Source organism: Condylostylus longicornis, unplaced genomic scaffold (assembly GCF_029603195.1).
Source record: "Condylostylus longicornis isolate FDR11 unplaced genomic scaffold, ASM2960319v2 ptg000084l, whole genome shotgun sequence".
Taxonomy (NCBI): Eukaryota; Metazoa; Arthropoda; class Insecta; order Diptera; family Dolichopodidae; genus Condylostylus; species Condylostylus longicornis.
Window position 1 is genome coordinate 1535427 of NW_026578052.1, and position 13679 is coordinate 1549105.

General features: G+C 24.2%; 1 protein-coding gene across 1 annotated transcript in view; it reads right to left on the bottom strand.

Annotated features, from left to right (window-relative positions):
* Positions 1–9903: 9903 nt before the first annotated feature.
* Positions 9904–13679, bottom strand: part of LOC129613586 (zinc finger protein sens-like) — a 31761-nt gene continuing 27985 nt past the window's right edge. Inside the window, exon 6 of the mRNA XM_055527716.1 lies at positions 9904–10151. Within this exon, the coding sequence (XP_055383691.1) occupies positions 9904–10151 (248 nt within the window). The remainder of the gene's footprint in view (positions 10152–13679) is intronic.

Sequence of the window (13679 nt, forward strand, 5' to 3'; positions counted from 1 at the left end):
GATTAAATCCAATTATTGACACTACAATTTTCACATTTCTTGAGATATGAACACATTAATTTTTGAATGCATTTAAAGGGTAAATGGAATGTAATTCAAATAACGATAAAAAAATATTACTTTATTTAGAATCTAAGGTATTTGGAAACATAAACTATAGGCATAAGATTTAGTACTACACTTAAATGGAGGCGAAACGAGTCTTTTTCATTTTCCTACAAAATTTCTTTTGATTCATATGCTGCCGGCAGGAAAAGAGTAATCGTCATGCTATTGCTTCAAAAACCGTAAAAGTAAAAATTTTAAATTGATTAGAACTTCTAAAAGTTCTTCCGTATTTGCTATTTTAATCTTTTGCCACTCATTGTGTTTTTTATAATATTTTGCAAAATTTCTTAAATGTTAAAGTCCTTTTCAAATTAAAGTTTAAAAACCTTTCCACAAAAATATAGTTCAACCTATGTTTAACTAATTTTCTTTATAAAATATTGTCATTGACCTTTGTTTTGAACTTCTTTCGAAATATAATAAAATTGATCTTTAGATCTTCATATATTTCTAATTATATTTCTCGACTGTTTTGAGTGGGAAAAAGGTTTTTAATAGAAAATATTAAAATGAAAACAATAAAAATATTTTATTGATGTAAGCTATAGCACTAGATGAAACTATGCGGAAGTCAACATCCATTTCAAGGAGCATACAAATGGACATTAAAAGGTCACGTGCAAGATTTGCAGTACGCAAAAGATATCGTTCTGTTGACTTAGACTCATTCAGACATGTAAGTAAAACTGAATGAGCTTCAAATACATGTAAAAGAAGTAGGTCTGAAAGCTAACACGAGAAAAACTCTAATTACTTCATAATTAGTAATTAACATAATTACTTCCTATCGTTTTCTTCATAAACACAAGCTCAATACAACAGTTCGAACAATTCAATTATCTCAGCAGTATAATATCGACAACCGGATGGATCAATGAGACACCGAAAATAGCGCTGGTGGCGCTTTGCAGATAATGAACCATTTGCAAATTCCCACATTTATCCAGGAATACAAAACTAAGAATATTCAAAACACATATTTGAAATTGTTCCTGTTGTATGACTCTAAAACATGGCTAGCAAAAGATGAATACACAAATAAAATACGGGTCTTCATAAATAGAAGCGAGAGACGAATAAGCAATAAAGATTTCTGGCCTTTATATTCTTTTTTCGGACATACATATATAGGAATAACAGAGAACAGTGTAAAGAAACTTTTTGGAAGCCTTATATTCCCAAGGAAAGTAAAGCAAAGAAACAAAATGTAAGCTATTCGGAGTCATTAAAATGAAAAGGTTTAAATTGGGTATGAATTGTACATATTAATGAATGAACCCACAACTCATATCATGTATCTTTACTATACATGTGATGACGAGCCCTAGTTTGATCTTAGACATACAATCTCGAATAGTCAAACTATTCTTAATCGAAAATTCTAAGGAAAATTGTAAAATAAAATTGAACAGTCGAGAAATTAAAAATATAAATAACTGCATTAGTTATTTATATTTTTGATTTGAGAGTTAAAAAGGAGTTAAAGACCTCATTATATATTAGAGGGCTTACAAAAGTTTACATATAAAAATGTAAAAACAATACAATAATTTGGATTGAAAAAAAAGGACTTGCAGTTCAAAACTCTGACAAATTTATAAATATGTCATCCTAATAAGTTTTAAAATTTTTTTTCAAATTCCTTACGCTCACATCTTTCAATTTTTTTTTTCTTTTCATTTGCGAGTTCATTCACAATTTAAAATTGCATATGGGTATATTGTGTAAGTTTAAAAGAAGGATTTTGGTAAAAACGAAAAAAAAAGAAAAACAATTTTTTTTTTTTTGGAACAGCTGGGTTTTCTGACGGTGTGTCATAAATTTTGTCTTTTTGTTTTCATTTTAATTCTTCTTTTTTTTTTGTTTTTTATTTTAATAATATTCCTATACAATAAAGTTGGCTTGATTAAGAAGAAAGAACAGTGGCAAAATAAAACACGCATAAAAAAAATACAGTTGATCAAAAAAGTTTTAAGGAGCGAAAAACGAGAAAAAAAGTTCTAATATTGAAAAAAAAAATGTTAGTGATCTGGAAGCCAAATATAAGAAAAATTACAAGATATTAAAGATAAGGGTATTTAAAAAAATTTTGTTTTTCTTTTGCTAAAAAAGGATCAATTCCTATATAAAAACAGAAAGCAAAAGGATTTATTCCTTTGACTTTTTTTTTTACTCCTACTTCTTTATATAATAATATCATCTTTGAAGTTCATCCAAAAAGTAGTCATCAGTGCAATATTTTAACATATGTTAACAACTTTCCGATATTTTAGGCACTTTTTTTCCTTTTCGGAATTTTAAATGGTGTCATTGCTCGCTTGAACGATTTTTCAATATTTTTAAATAATATCTACATATATGTTATTGAAACAAATATTATCTACGTATAACGTATAATAATATGTGGTATATATAACATTAAAAATATTAGTTGATCAAAGTCATAGCTTATAGAACAGCACACTTCTCTTTATTTAATCACGTCTCTTTAAAATTGCAAATCTCTTTTTTTTTGTATTACAATAAAACTTGCATAAATTTAGGTAAAATCTTAAAATAATAATTTATTTTTACAGAAATTTCGATATTTGTGCCCTTATACAAGTTTGTTAGGTCATGGAGTTTTGAAAGGACAATTATCGAAAGACAATAACTCGGAAACTATTGCAATCGAAACCTGATTCGAGTTTGAAAATAGAAGGAAAATAATTACGAAAATGAGCGTGAAACTAGTTTGTCATATTTAATTAATTTGAAAGATCAATTCAATAGCCTGACATTCATTTATATTCTGACATTTATTTATAGCAGAAGAACTAATTCCTGGTCTTACTGCTTTTATCTGAATTAACAAATTGCCATAGATGTGAACACATTTACTTGTCAAAAGTTTACGTTTTTGAGATAGAGATGAAAATGGGAGAAAGCGTGAAAATATTTTTGTTTTAGAGAAATAATGTTTTCAATAAGATCCACTCGCGTACATTCGATCATTGTATACAATGTATTCTATAGAAGATCTGTAAGCCTAGATATAAACAAACGGACAGAATAAAACTGATAGCAGCATATTTTTTTCAATTTTTTTTTTTAAATTCACTATAAAGTGGTGTAGTTGAACTTCAAAATGTAAATTCAAATTTCTATGTATGTACATATATATATTGTGAATGTATCAAATGTTAATGTCCGAAAGGATTTCCAATTATCAAAACAGAGTAAAAGGACGAATTTAAAGGAATATTTTAAAATGTCATCGAATCGGAATAAATATAATTCGGTTTGTTATTATATAAATAAATAAAAAAATAAAAATATAAGAACATTGACATTAAAATGTTTATTTAAAAATTTAAATTTAAATTTTGTTTCATGATTTTTTTGTTGTTTTCTATCCGAGGAAAGTTTAAAGAACTTAAGAAAAACAAAGTTGCCTTAGTTGTAAACTTTGTAAAAAGAGAAAAAATTTGATTTTTATCATTTAAAGTAGAAAAAGACCGAATAATTTTTTTCCTATATAATTAGAAAGTTGAATAACCGTGTTTTAAAATGTTTCTTTCGTATTAAGCCTTATTCGGTATTAATCATTAATCGGTGAACTCAAAAGGGGGATATGAAAAGATATAAAGCACGGTTAAAGAGAGTAGAATTTAATTAATGCATTCATTTTGAAAATTAAATTTTGTTTATTCCTGTTTTTTATTTTGGTGCGGTTGCAATTTTAAAGATTTATTAGATCAAATAGAATATTGACCTGTTGCCATTTTATATATGAAAAAGTCAGGGATCATTTTACTAAAGGCGATTCATATGTAAAAAAATTGTTTATTTATTTTCATTAATAATAATATTGGTTTATTGAAAATTTACTGGTCATTAAGGCAATTGTAATTCGCGGGACCCTGCGATTCCAAAATGTCAAGTGTTAGTATATAAGATTGCATATTAAATTAATTTTCTCTTTTCATTATGAAACATTAATTTTTGATGGAATTTTTCTAAGCGTTAAAACGCTAGACGGAAGCTCCTGATTTTGGACTTGTAAAACGGTAATGACTATAGGTATTTCAAAGTATAGTTTTTATTTAAGCTATAAAATTTAACCAGTTAATACGTCATCATGTACTGTAAAGCAATGTAAAGAAAAGTCCGCCTAGAAAGCGGTAAGTTACTGGTTCGAGTTTAAATCGAGGTGAAAAAAATTTTTTTAATTTTTTGTCTTGACTCGTTCCTTTGATTACGTCATCATAATCTGTTAATGCACTAGAAAGTCGTAGCTCATGTATTTAAGCCAAATCGTGGCTTTTGGTGAGTAGTTGAACAAGTTTTTATGCTTTTTTTTTGCAAACAAACGACTTACTTTTAGGTCTTAGGGGAACAATTCTGAAATTATGAAAATATAAATCTATCATTTTTGTTTTCAATATACACTGGAATGTACGAAAATCACTGATAAATCCGAAAATTTCAATTATATTTGCTTCTAGAAAATGGTCATATTTCCTTCTTGAAAAGGTTAATAAGGTCATCGTTTGTCAACTTAATTATGGGGCAGAATACAACAATAATATTAATTTTAGTATTTGAACACCATACTGAAGAAGTAGACATAATGTTAAAATTGTTTTTTTTTGGAAAAATGAAGATGATAAATCTTATATTTATACGGGTGTATTATAAAATATTAGGATAATATTATATTCTTATGACATTCCATATTGAAACATCAAGAAGAAAGCAATAAATTTTGTAATATTTTTGTTCAGAATCTATATCTTACTCTTCTAGTTATATCCGCTCTTTTCTCCATTTGTTGTTTATGTGTTTATTTAAGAAAGAAAAGAGTTGTAGATTTGAAATATACCACAAATATTTACTTTTACTGTGATGATACAAATGTGATGATTATTCAAACATGTATATCACCGAAAATATCTCCAAAAATTTTGATTTTTACTTTTTTTAAAAGATTTCGTAAGAATCTGGGGAAGATCTCTGGAAAATTTAAGCTATATAATATGGTCGTGCTGCATATTATTAAAAAAGCTTTTGTTAGGAAACTTTTCCAAAAATATAGACCTAGTTACGCCGTCTTTGTTTGCAGAAGATTTCTTGAAAGAAAGTCTTAAAAAATTTCTAAGCTTATATTACATTTAACTTAAAGGTCCAGACAAACTTAAAAATACATGGTTCAATTTCATCTCATTTAAGAATTTATTCAGTTGTCTCTTTAGATGTTTCGAAAAAGATATTGAGTTTCTGTTTTTTATGTGTTTTGTATTGAAGACATTTGAAATAGGCGGGCGTTTCAATTTTGACACATAAAAATTTAATTTTTTATTTATTGTTCCTTGCTGATTTTTCCTTAAATTGTCTTCTGCCTTTTATAACATACAAGGTTCATGGACACAGGACGTTTACCAAAAATGCAAAATTTTTGCGCAGAATATGTAGTATGGTGTAGACTTGCAAATCTACTTTAGTCAGCTGCATACCTTTAATTACAAAACAAAAATAATTTTTCACTTACATTTTGATGTTTCCCTCCTTTTCTTTTTTTAATGCATAATGAAATTTTTGTCTGCATAAATATGTCAAGTTGGTGTCAATTTCGCTGGTTGACATAATGATACAAAGTGATTTTAGTACATTCTTACTTTCGTTAAAAATTCAGATTGTACCAAAATTAAGAATTGACGTAAAATTGACTGGAGATCTTTTATTTTGGTAGACGGGGACAAGTTCAAGAAAAAAAGGATTTTTTTTTTTTCATTAAATTTTAACTATTTTTTTCTAAAATCGAAAATTTAATTTATTTCAACTTGTTTTTTTCCTTATAAATTATAGCAGACTCAAAATCTTAAGCAACATATTTAGAATAATTATTTAAAAAAAAAAATTATTTCTAAAAAACTGAAAATATTTTTTACTATTTTTATTTTTCTTTTTATTTTTAAAATTTAATTAAATTATTAAAAACTAAACAATTTTTAAATTTCTTTTACAATAATTGTAATTTTACTAAAACTAATTAAATTATTTTCATAATTGTAAAATTTAATTATGTACAAAATAATTGTGTAATTTAGAAAATCTTTTTGTTTGATTTGTTGAAATTTACAGAGAGGGTGTTGGCAGGATTAATTTGATTTTTATGGATATTAAGTGAAGTATGCTATAAATATCAATGTAAATATGATTGAGGTAGACTTTAAAAATAAAATGAAAATAAGAATTTTCAAAATAAGGATAACAATAGCAACCAAATTCAAGTTGTATAATGTTTGTTTTGTTTTTATCGTAATTCACAATATTCATTAATTGCAGTAATTATTTATTTACAAAAAAAAATTAAAGAAACTTAAAAATTTTGGCTTTAAAAATTTTTTATATCCCGTACTAATTAAAGAATTTTTGAAGTGAACTGTTGTCAATTTAAGAACAATGCACAGCTACGTGGAAATTACTAAAAATTGTTGAATTTCAAAACCATACTTTTCGAAAAGAAGCGATCTAATTTTCAACCAATATAAATTAAACTTTCTGAATTCCTGCCACAATTCCATTTGTCGCAGGCATGCAATATTAACCATTATATTGCAAATTAAAATAAAAATATTTGATTATTTTACGTTTTCTATTTAAAAAAATTTAAATAAAATCTTGAAATTTTAACAAGTTATGAAAACTCTTTTGTTATTTTTTAATTGTTTTAGGATCTTTTGTAAATTAAATCGAGTTCATTCTAAAAACAAAAAAGTTAATTTTTGCACCTAGTTTTATGCAATTTTAAATTTTTTAGCAGGTTTTAATTGAAAATTTTAATTGAAAACCTTTTTTGTTAAAAAGGAAGAAAAAAAAAAAGAAAACAATTTCTTTGGTACTTAGCTGTTTTCATTATAATTTTTTTTTTTAATTTTATTTTCAGTATATAAAATAAAAATGTCAAATAGAAAAAAATTTTTTTTTTTGATTTCGATTTTATGTACTTAATTTTAACACAAAATATTTTAAGTATCCTATTATAATTTTTTTAAATTTCGCAGTGTTATGTGTCAAAAATGTAGTCAAAAAATTTGTTTGATTTTTCTCAATTAAATCTGTTAAGTAACAAGTGACAGATTAACAGCGATTTTCCGCTGCAAAATATCGAAATGAATTTAAAATACGAACATAGTATATAAAATAAATGAAACTGTTCAGAATGAAATGAAAGTACCGACCCGTACTTTACCGCCGGAAGTAAAATACCATAAAATTATATTTAGCAGTTTGTGGTTTTTTTTTGACATCCATGTGTATGTTGCATGCAAAATATGGAGCAATTGATTTTATCGTTCCGTTGTTGTTCTGGGTAAAAACGGAAATCGTCAGTACTTGTCGCTCACCGCTTTACTTCTATTTTTACCCTTAAAATTTTTGATTTTATTAAATTTTTCTAATTCTTTTTTTAAATTTCTATTTAGTAATATAAATTCAATGGAAATATCTTGTCAGAGCATATTTTATTTACAAACGTCGAAGTAAGTTTATGAAAGAGAGAGAGAGAAAGAGAAATATAGAACCGTCATGGGAAAAGTGATGCAGTACTCAATTTCGAAACTGTGAGGTAATTAAACTCTAAATTTTTAATTCAATACTTATTTGAAGTAAAATTTGCACATAATATTTTCTTTTTGGTAAATTTATTAAATATTTTCATTAATTTGAAATATATAAAAAAAAAAAAAACAATTTAATTTGAAGATTTGTTTTGACATATTATGTCAATTTTTACTTCAACAAACTTTTTGAATTTGTGGGAGAAAATCGAAACCATAGAAAAATTTTTCTTTTGAAATTTATATTTTGTTTTTTTTTTATGATGTTTACATAATTGGTTTACTGCTTTTTATAATTTTATTTATTACAATTTTAACTTAAAAAAATAAAATAAATTATTTATATTTAATGTCTATGTGTTTACGCTTGTTTTTTTTTTAATTTTTTTTGTGTTTAATTTTTAAACAAATATTGAAATAATATTGTGAATGCAAATTTTGATTATAACAATTAACAATTTCAAGACAAAAATTTTTTATAGAAATTTAATATTTTTGAAGTTGGAATTTTTTTTGTGACAAGAACGAGATTTAAATAGTTGCAATAATTTTAATAACACAATGTCAAATCAGGAATAATTAGAAGTAGAAAAAAAATTTTAATCGTTAAGAAATGAATTAGAAATTACTTGGGTAAATTCAAAAATTTTATTTATATTTGACGTTTGTTTTCTCAATCAAATGTGGCTTTTTTTTTAAAATTAAAATTTTTTAAATTTTGTGCGCTTATTTTTATTTAGTGTAGTGAACATAAAGCGTTTCAAATGAGAAACTTAGTAAAATTAAGGAAAAAATTTTTTTCATACAAGATTTTTTTTCCAGATAATTTTTCAATTTTTTTTTTTCTCGTGTGACGGCCGACATCATCTGTCGGTGATCGTTAGAAGTTAAATTTTATTTTATTTTTGTTAATCATCAAAAGTCAAATGTTTTAAATTTCATTAAATTCTTGTTTTAATTTTGTTATTTCTAAAATTAAAAAATTTTTATCTTGAATAACATTGTATTTAATTTTTTTTTTTTTATTTTTGTTTCCTAAATGTGAATTAATCAATTTATAATAAGCTTAATAATTTAGAACAAAAAAGTATTAAATTAAGATTTTATTTTACAAAATCAAATTATTAATTCTAATTTTATATTTGTATTTATAATTATAATTTTAATAATTTATTTTTTAAAACTTTGGTTATAAAGACTACATACTTAATAATTTTATAACTAATATATTATTAAATTAAAATTTTATTTAAAAATCTATTTGAAGTTGTGTAAAATAATCTGTGTGTTTTTAACGAAATAATTGTAAATTAATTTTTGATTTTGAAGAGCAAATAATATTTTTATTAAAAATTAATGGCATTTTGTAATGTTACGTTAATTTTATTCTTGTATTTAAGTATTGCGTTCGGCATAATATTGTCTTAATTTCTCAATATTATTTTGTTGTGTTAATTTAGTTTGTATTTGTCAAAATTGAAATTTATCAATATATTGTCAGATGTGAATTTGTTAACTGTAAATTTTCTTAATTTTAATTCACTTGTCCAAGTGAAAGTATGATATTTTAGTTCAATTAAGAGAATAAACTTTTCAGTGCTGTCATATTAAAATTTAGTGTAACTTTACAATGATAAACGCAATCATGTAGTATCAGGATTACTTTTAGTTGGGCAAGTGTTACAATAATGTTTTTGTTTCTAAATTGCCATCTAATGTGAAATTTGTTAATTGAATATTGTAATATTTGTTTATTAAAACTTTTTTTTGTTTTTGTAAAATCTCTTTGGGAATTTTTTCTATTTTTCTCAAAACTCACATAAAATGTGGTAACATTCTGTATTTTTTTTTTGTTTTTATTCCAAAAATTAATTCTTTGGTGTTTTAATTAATAAATATTTGTGGTTTAATATTAGTGATAACGAAAAAAGTTCCATAAATTTTTATTTTTTTTTTATATTACGGAATTAATTGTTATTTTTATTTTTATATACTCCATTTATCAAAGTTTTCTATACAAAATTAAAAAAAAAAATATCTGAATTATGAGATTTAATTTGTTTTTATAATTTTCTTTCAAATTTTGTTTAATGAATATAATTTTATATGTACAAACATTTTGATAAATTTATAGGTAAATTAATAAAAATATTATGACATTTTATTTAATTGTCACATAACAAAATTGTCATATTCAGCAACTACTTGTCACTTCAATTTTTGTAACCATATTATATTTATTATCATCTAAACTTAAACCAGAAAAATTTTCTTCGTGACGGCTTTCACGGTGTCGTCTTAAATCGACTTTACGTTGAAATGATTGATCACATAATCCGCATGCAAATGGTTTATATCCAGTATGCTTTCTCATATGTGTTATTAAATTAGAACTTTGGCTAAATGCTTTCAAACAAACTGTACATTTGTGAGGTTTCTCACCTGTAAAAAAAAAACAAGAAATTTTGTAAAAAGAGAAATTAAATGAAAATTGAAATTAAAAGAACAATAATTTTCGTAGACCATTTGTAGCATGCAATATGAAATGGTATTGTGATCGTACTAAATTGTTTTTAATGATTTTTGTAAATTTTGGTGTTCCAGTTTTATTTGAATCGATTTGCTTCACATTTATGATTGAGTGAAGTTTTGTGTCAAAAGAATTTGAATTTCAAAGGTAGTTCAGATTACTTTAGGTAATTATAACTGTTAAAGCTGGATTATTGTAACGTACGCCCCCTTTAAATTATGGAATGAAATTTAAGGAAGAGTCAACGGATTTGCTTGCATGAGCTATATTCTTCGAAAGAACGATATAAAAAATGTTTAAAATATGACTGGAAAATATTCAACGACGTCGGTCATGTGCTGTTCATATCTGCAGAGTTTTTGTTTTCTTTAACTAATCATACATTACTAAATTCAAATATTTTATGTTTATTGCCGATTGAATTGAAGTACGGCAAATGAATAAAAACTGTCAACAGATTTATTTTAATAAAAAATTATAAAAATATTAATTGAAATTTCCAATGTGACATTTTGACAATTCACAATGTAAAGAAAAATATCGATCTTGTATAAAACTGTTATATAAAAAACTGTTATACAAATTGCAATATAACAGTTATATTACAATTTGTATAACATTTATTACAACAAAAATTTCATAATATATTATTGCAATTCAAAATGCAAATCAAAAATTAAAAAAAAAATTAATATTTAGTAACGTATAACTTTAATGCTTCAATTAATGTAATTAAATCAGTGATTAAAATTATAACACTTAATGTGATTTTTGTTATCTATCATCGTTATTTTATTATTATTAACCCTCCTATCTACATATATACAGCTTTAATCATTTTAATTCAAAAACGAATATAAATTATAGAAATACACGCAAAATGACATATACATTAGTGTTCTTCGCGTTTGGAAGTAATTTAAAACGATTGAGTGATTTTTATTGAAATTTGATTGTAGTAATTCAAATTCATATACATACATATATACATATGTTAAACTATTAAACGACGTGGCAGTAAATTGAAGTGTTCCATTTAAAGACATAGAAACATTTTAACCGTATAACACTTTAGGTGTTTAATATTCATTTGCTTTATAAAGGACCTTAATTACACCCGTTTATATAAAGGAGTACTCGAGAATTGAGAAAGATAAAGAGTTAGCTATGCGCATTTTTTCCGGTAGAAGATAAATATCAAATTTTTTATAATTTAGGTTGGTTCTTATTTGTTCTATACAAAATTTATGTACAAAATAACATTCCATTTATAAAGTTTGCACTTTCCAACTTCTCCGAAGTAGTTTTTAGTTAATATTGTTTTAGATGAAACGGAATTTCCGTGTATTTCTAAATACAATTTTGCTCTGAACGTTTTGCAGCATTTGGCATTGGTTTTAGTGTGTTATATACCTTATTAAGTAAAACAGTATATATCAACCGTCGGCAAATTTTTGTGGGTTATAGACAAATATGTACTATGTGAGTGTGAGTATAGGCCATTGAAGTTTTTTACATTACATACAAGAAATATGACTTACTTACAAGAAATATGACATTTTCAACTGACATTATTGATTATTTGTTTTGACACATAATAAATACGTATGAAATTTTAATCAATTCTATGATTTAATTCTTAAATTTTTTTTTGAAAACTTTCAATAGTCGCAATCGAATATATTTTTCTCTTGCAAGCAGTATAATGGGCAACATTTTGAAGTACAATGAAGTGGGCCGTATTTTGCCGACGGCTGATTGTTGAATTTGGTTGGTGTTATAACAATATTAATGTGGTCCATTAATTGTTTGAAAAAGTATTTTGGCCAGTTTAATGCTATAACTATGTCAACTCTGACAATTTATTTGAATTTATTAAAAATGTCGTAAATGTCGTAATTTGTTAAAAAATGTCATAAGTTATAAGAAATAGTTAAAATTGCCTCATTTAAAGATGTCCTTATAAAATTTATTATATTTCTAGAATATTCTGAAAAATTTTACAATATTCAATTTTCATATTTCAATTATTACAATCTATATGACGCCATATATGTATAAGAATGTAATTTTTATGATTAATTTCAAAATCCTTTTATAAAAATTATTTCGCCGCGATTTTAATGTTTGAGCATAATTAGAAGAAAAAAAATTCCCTAATTTATATAAAATGTTTTTTTTTTTGCTTTATTGTCTTCGTAATTTAATTCCCATATTATTAAAATGCATTATTTATTTAAACTTGTTGCTGCAGTGGCAGTTATCGCTTGAATTGTTTTTAAATAAGTTGGGGTCATATCATCAGTATAAAACAAGGAATTTGATTTTTTTGAATTATTAAAAGTTTTGATTCAATCTAATAACATTTAAGGTACTTAAATTTTTGATTCAATAGCGAATTCGAAATGTACTAAAGTAAAATGTACTATACGTACAGCTTATGATTCAGAAAATTTAATTTTACTATTAATGTACTTCAAAAATTTTAATGAATTGTTAGAGAATTTCTAGAGAAATCATGAAAATATTAAAATTTTCAATATAAAACAGTTGTTAAAAATCTCATATTAAATTGTAATTAAAAAAATAAAGTTTTTTTTCAGTAGACAAAGTTTCTTATATAATTTATGAGACCTTTGATTTGAATCGTAAAACTTAATAATGATTTTTTTTAATGATTTTTAATACAAAATAAAATTTGTATTTTTGTTTTTGATTTTTAAAATTAATTATAACTATTTATTAACAAGTTTCTTTTACTTTTCATTACTTAAATGTGTCTTGCCCCCTTCGAAACTACTCAAATTTCATGTTTGAAAAAATTAAAATATTAAAAAATAAAATATTCCACCTGTATGCCTTTGTATTCAACCCTTTTTTTTCTTATTTTAATAACTTTATATTTTTTTTCCTTTTTCAGGATATTAACGTATTAACAGTATGTAAATATATTAAGGGACATGGCTATTATGCAAGGACAATAATAATTACTTTAATTTACATTAAAAAGCGGAAGGGATTTACGATACAAGGATAATAAATATGTAATTTGTTGAATTTAGAGTTGTTAAGTTTTGAAGTGATTTTCTTTTTTATTATAGATTGTTTTTGTTAATGATTTTGAAATGTAAATATGTTACAAATGAAAAATTGGGAAGTGCATGATATAATTATAAAACGAAAATTTATTAAAAGTAAGTTAGTTATACTTACTTCACTTTTTGAAAAAATTGTTGAATATTGTGAATATTTTTAAATTCGGTGCAATACTAATATTTTTTTGAAGATTCTAGTTTTAAGAAAAATTTTGATGGAACAGTTAGTAAATTTATAATTTGAAAAATTGCATACTTTGAGGCTAATAACAATCTTGTAGTCTATTAATTTACTTTTCTCAGATAAAAATTATTTTGAGCTAAATCCAGCAATAACAAAAAAAA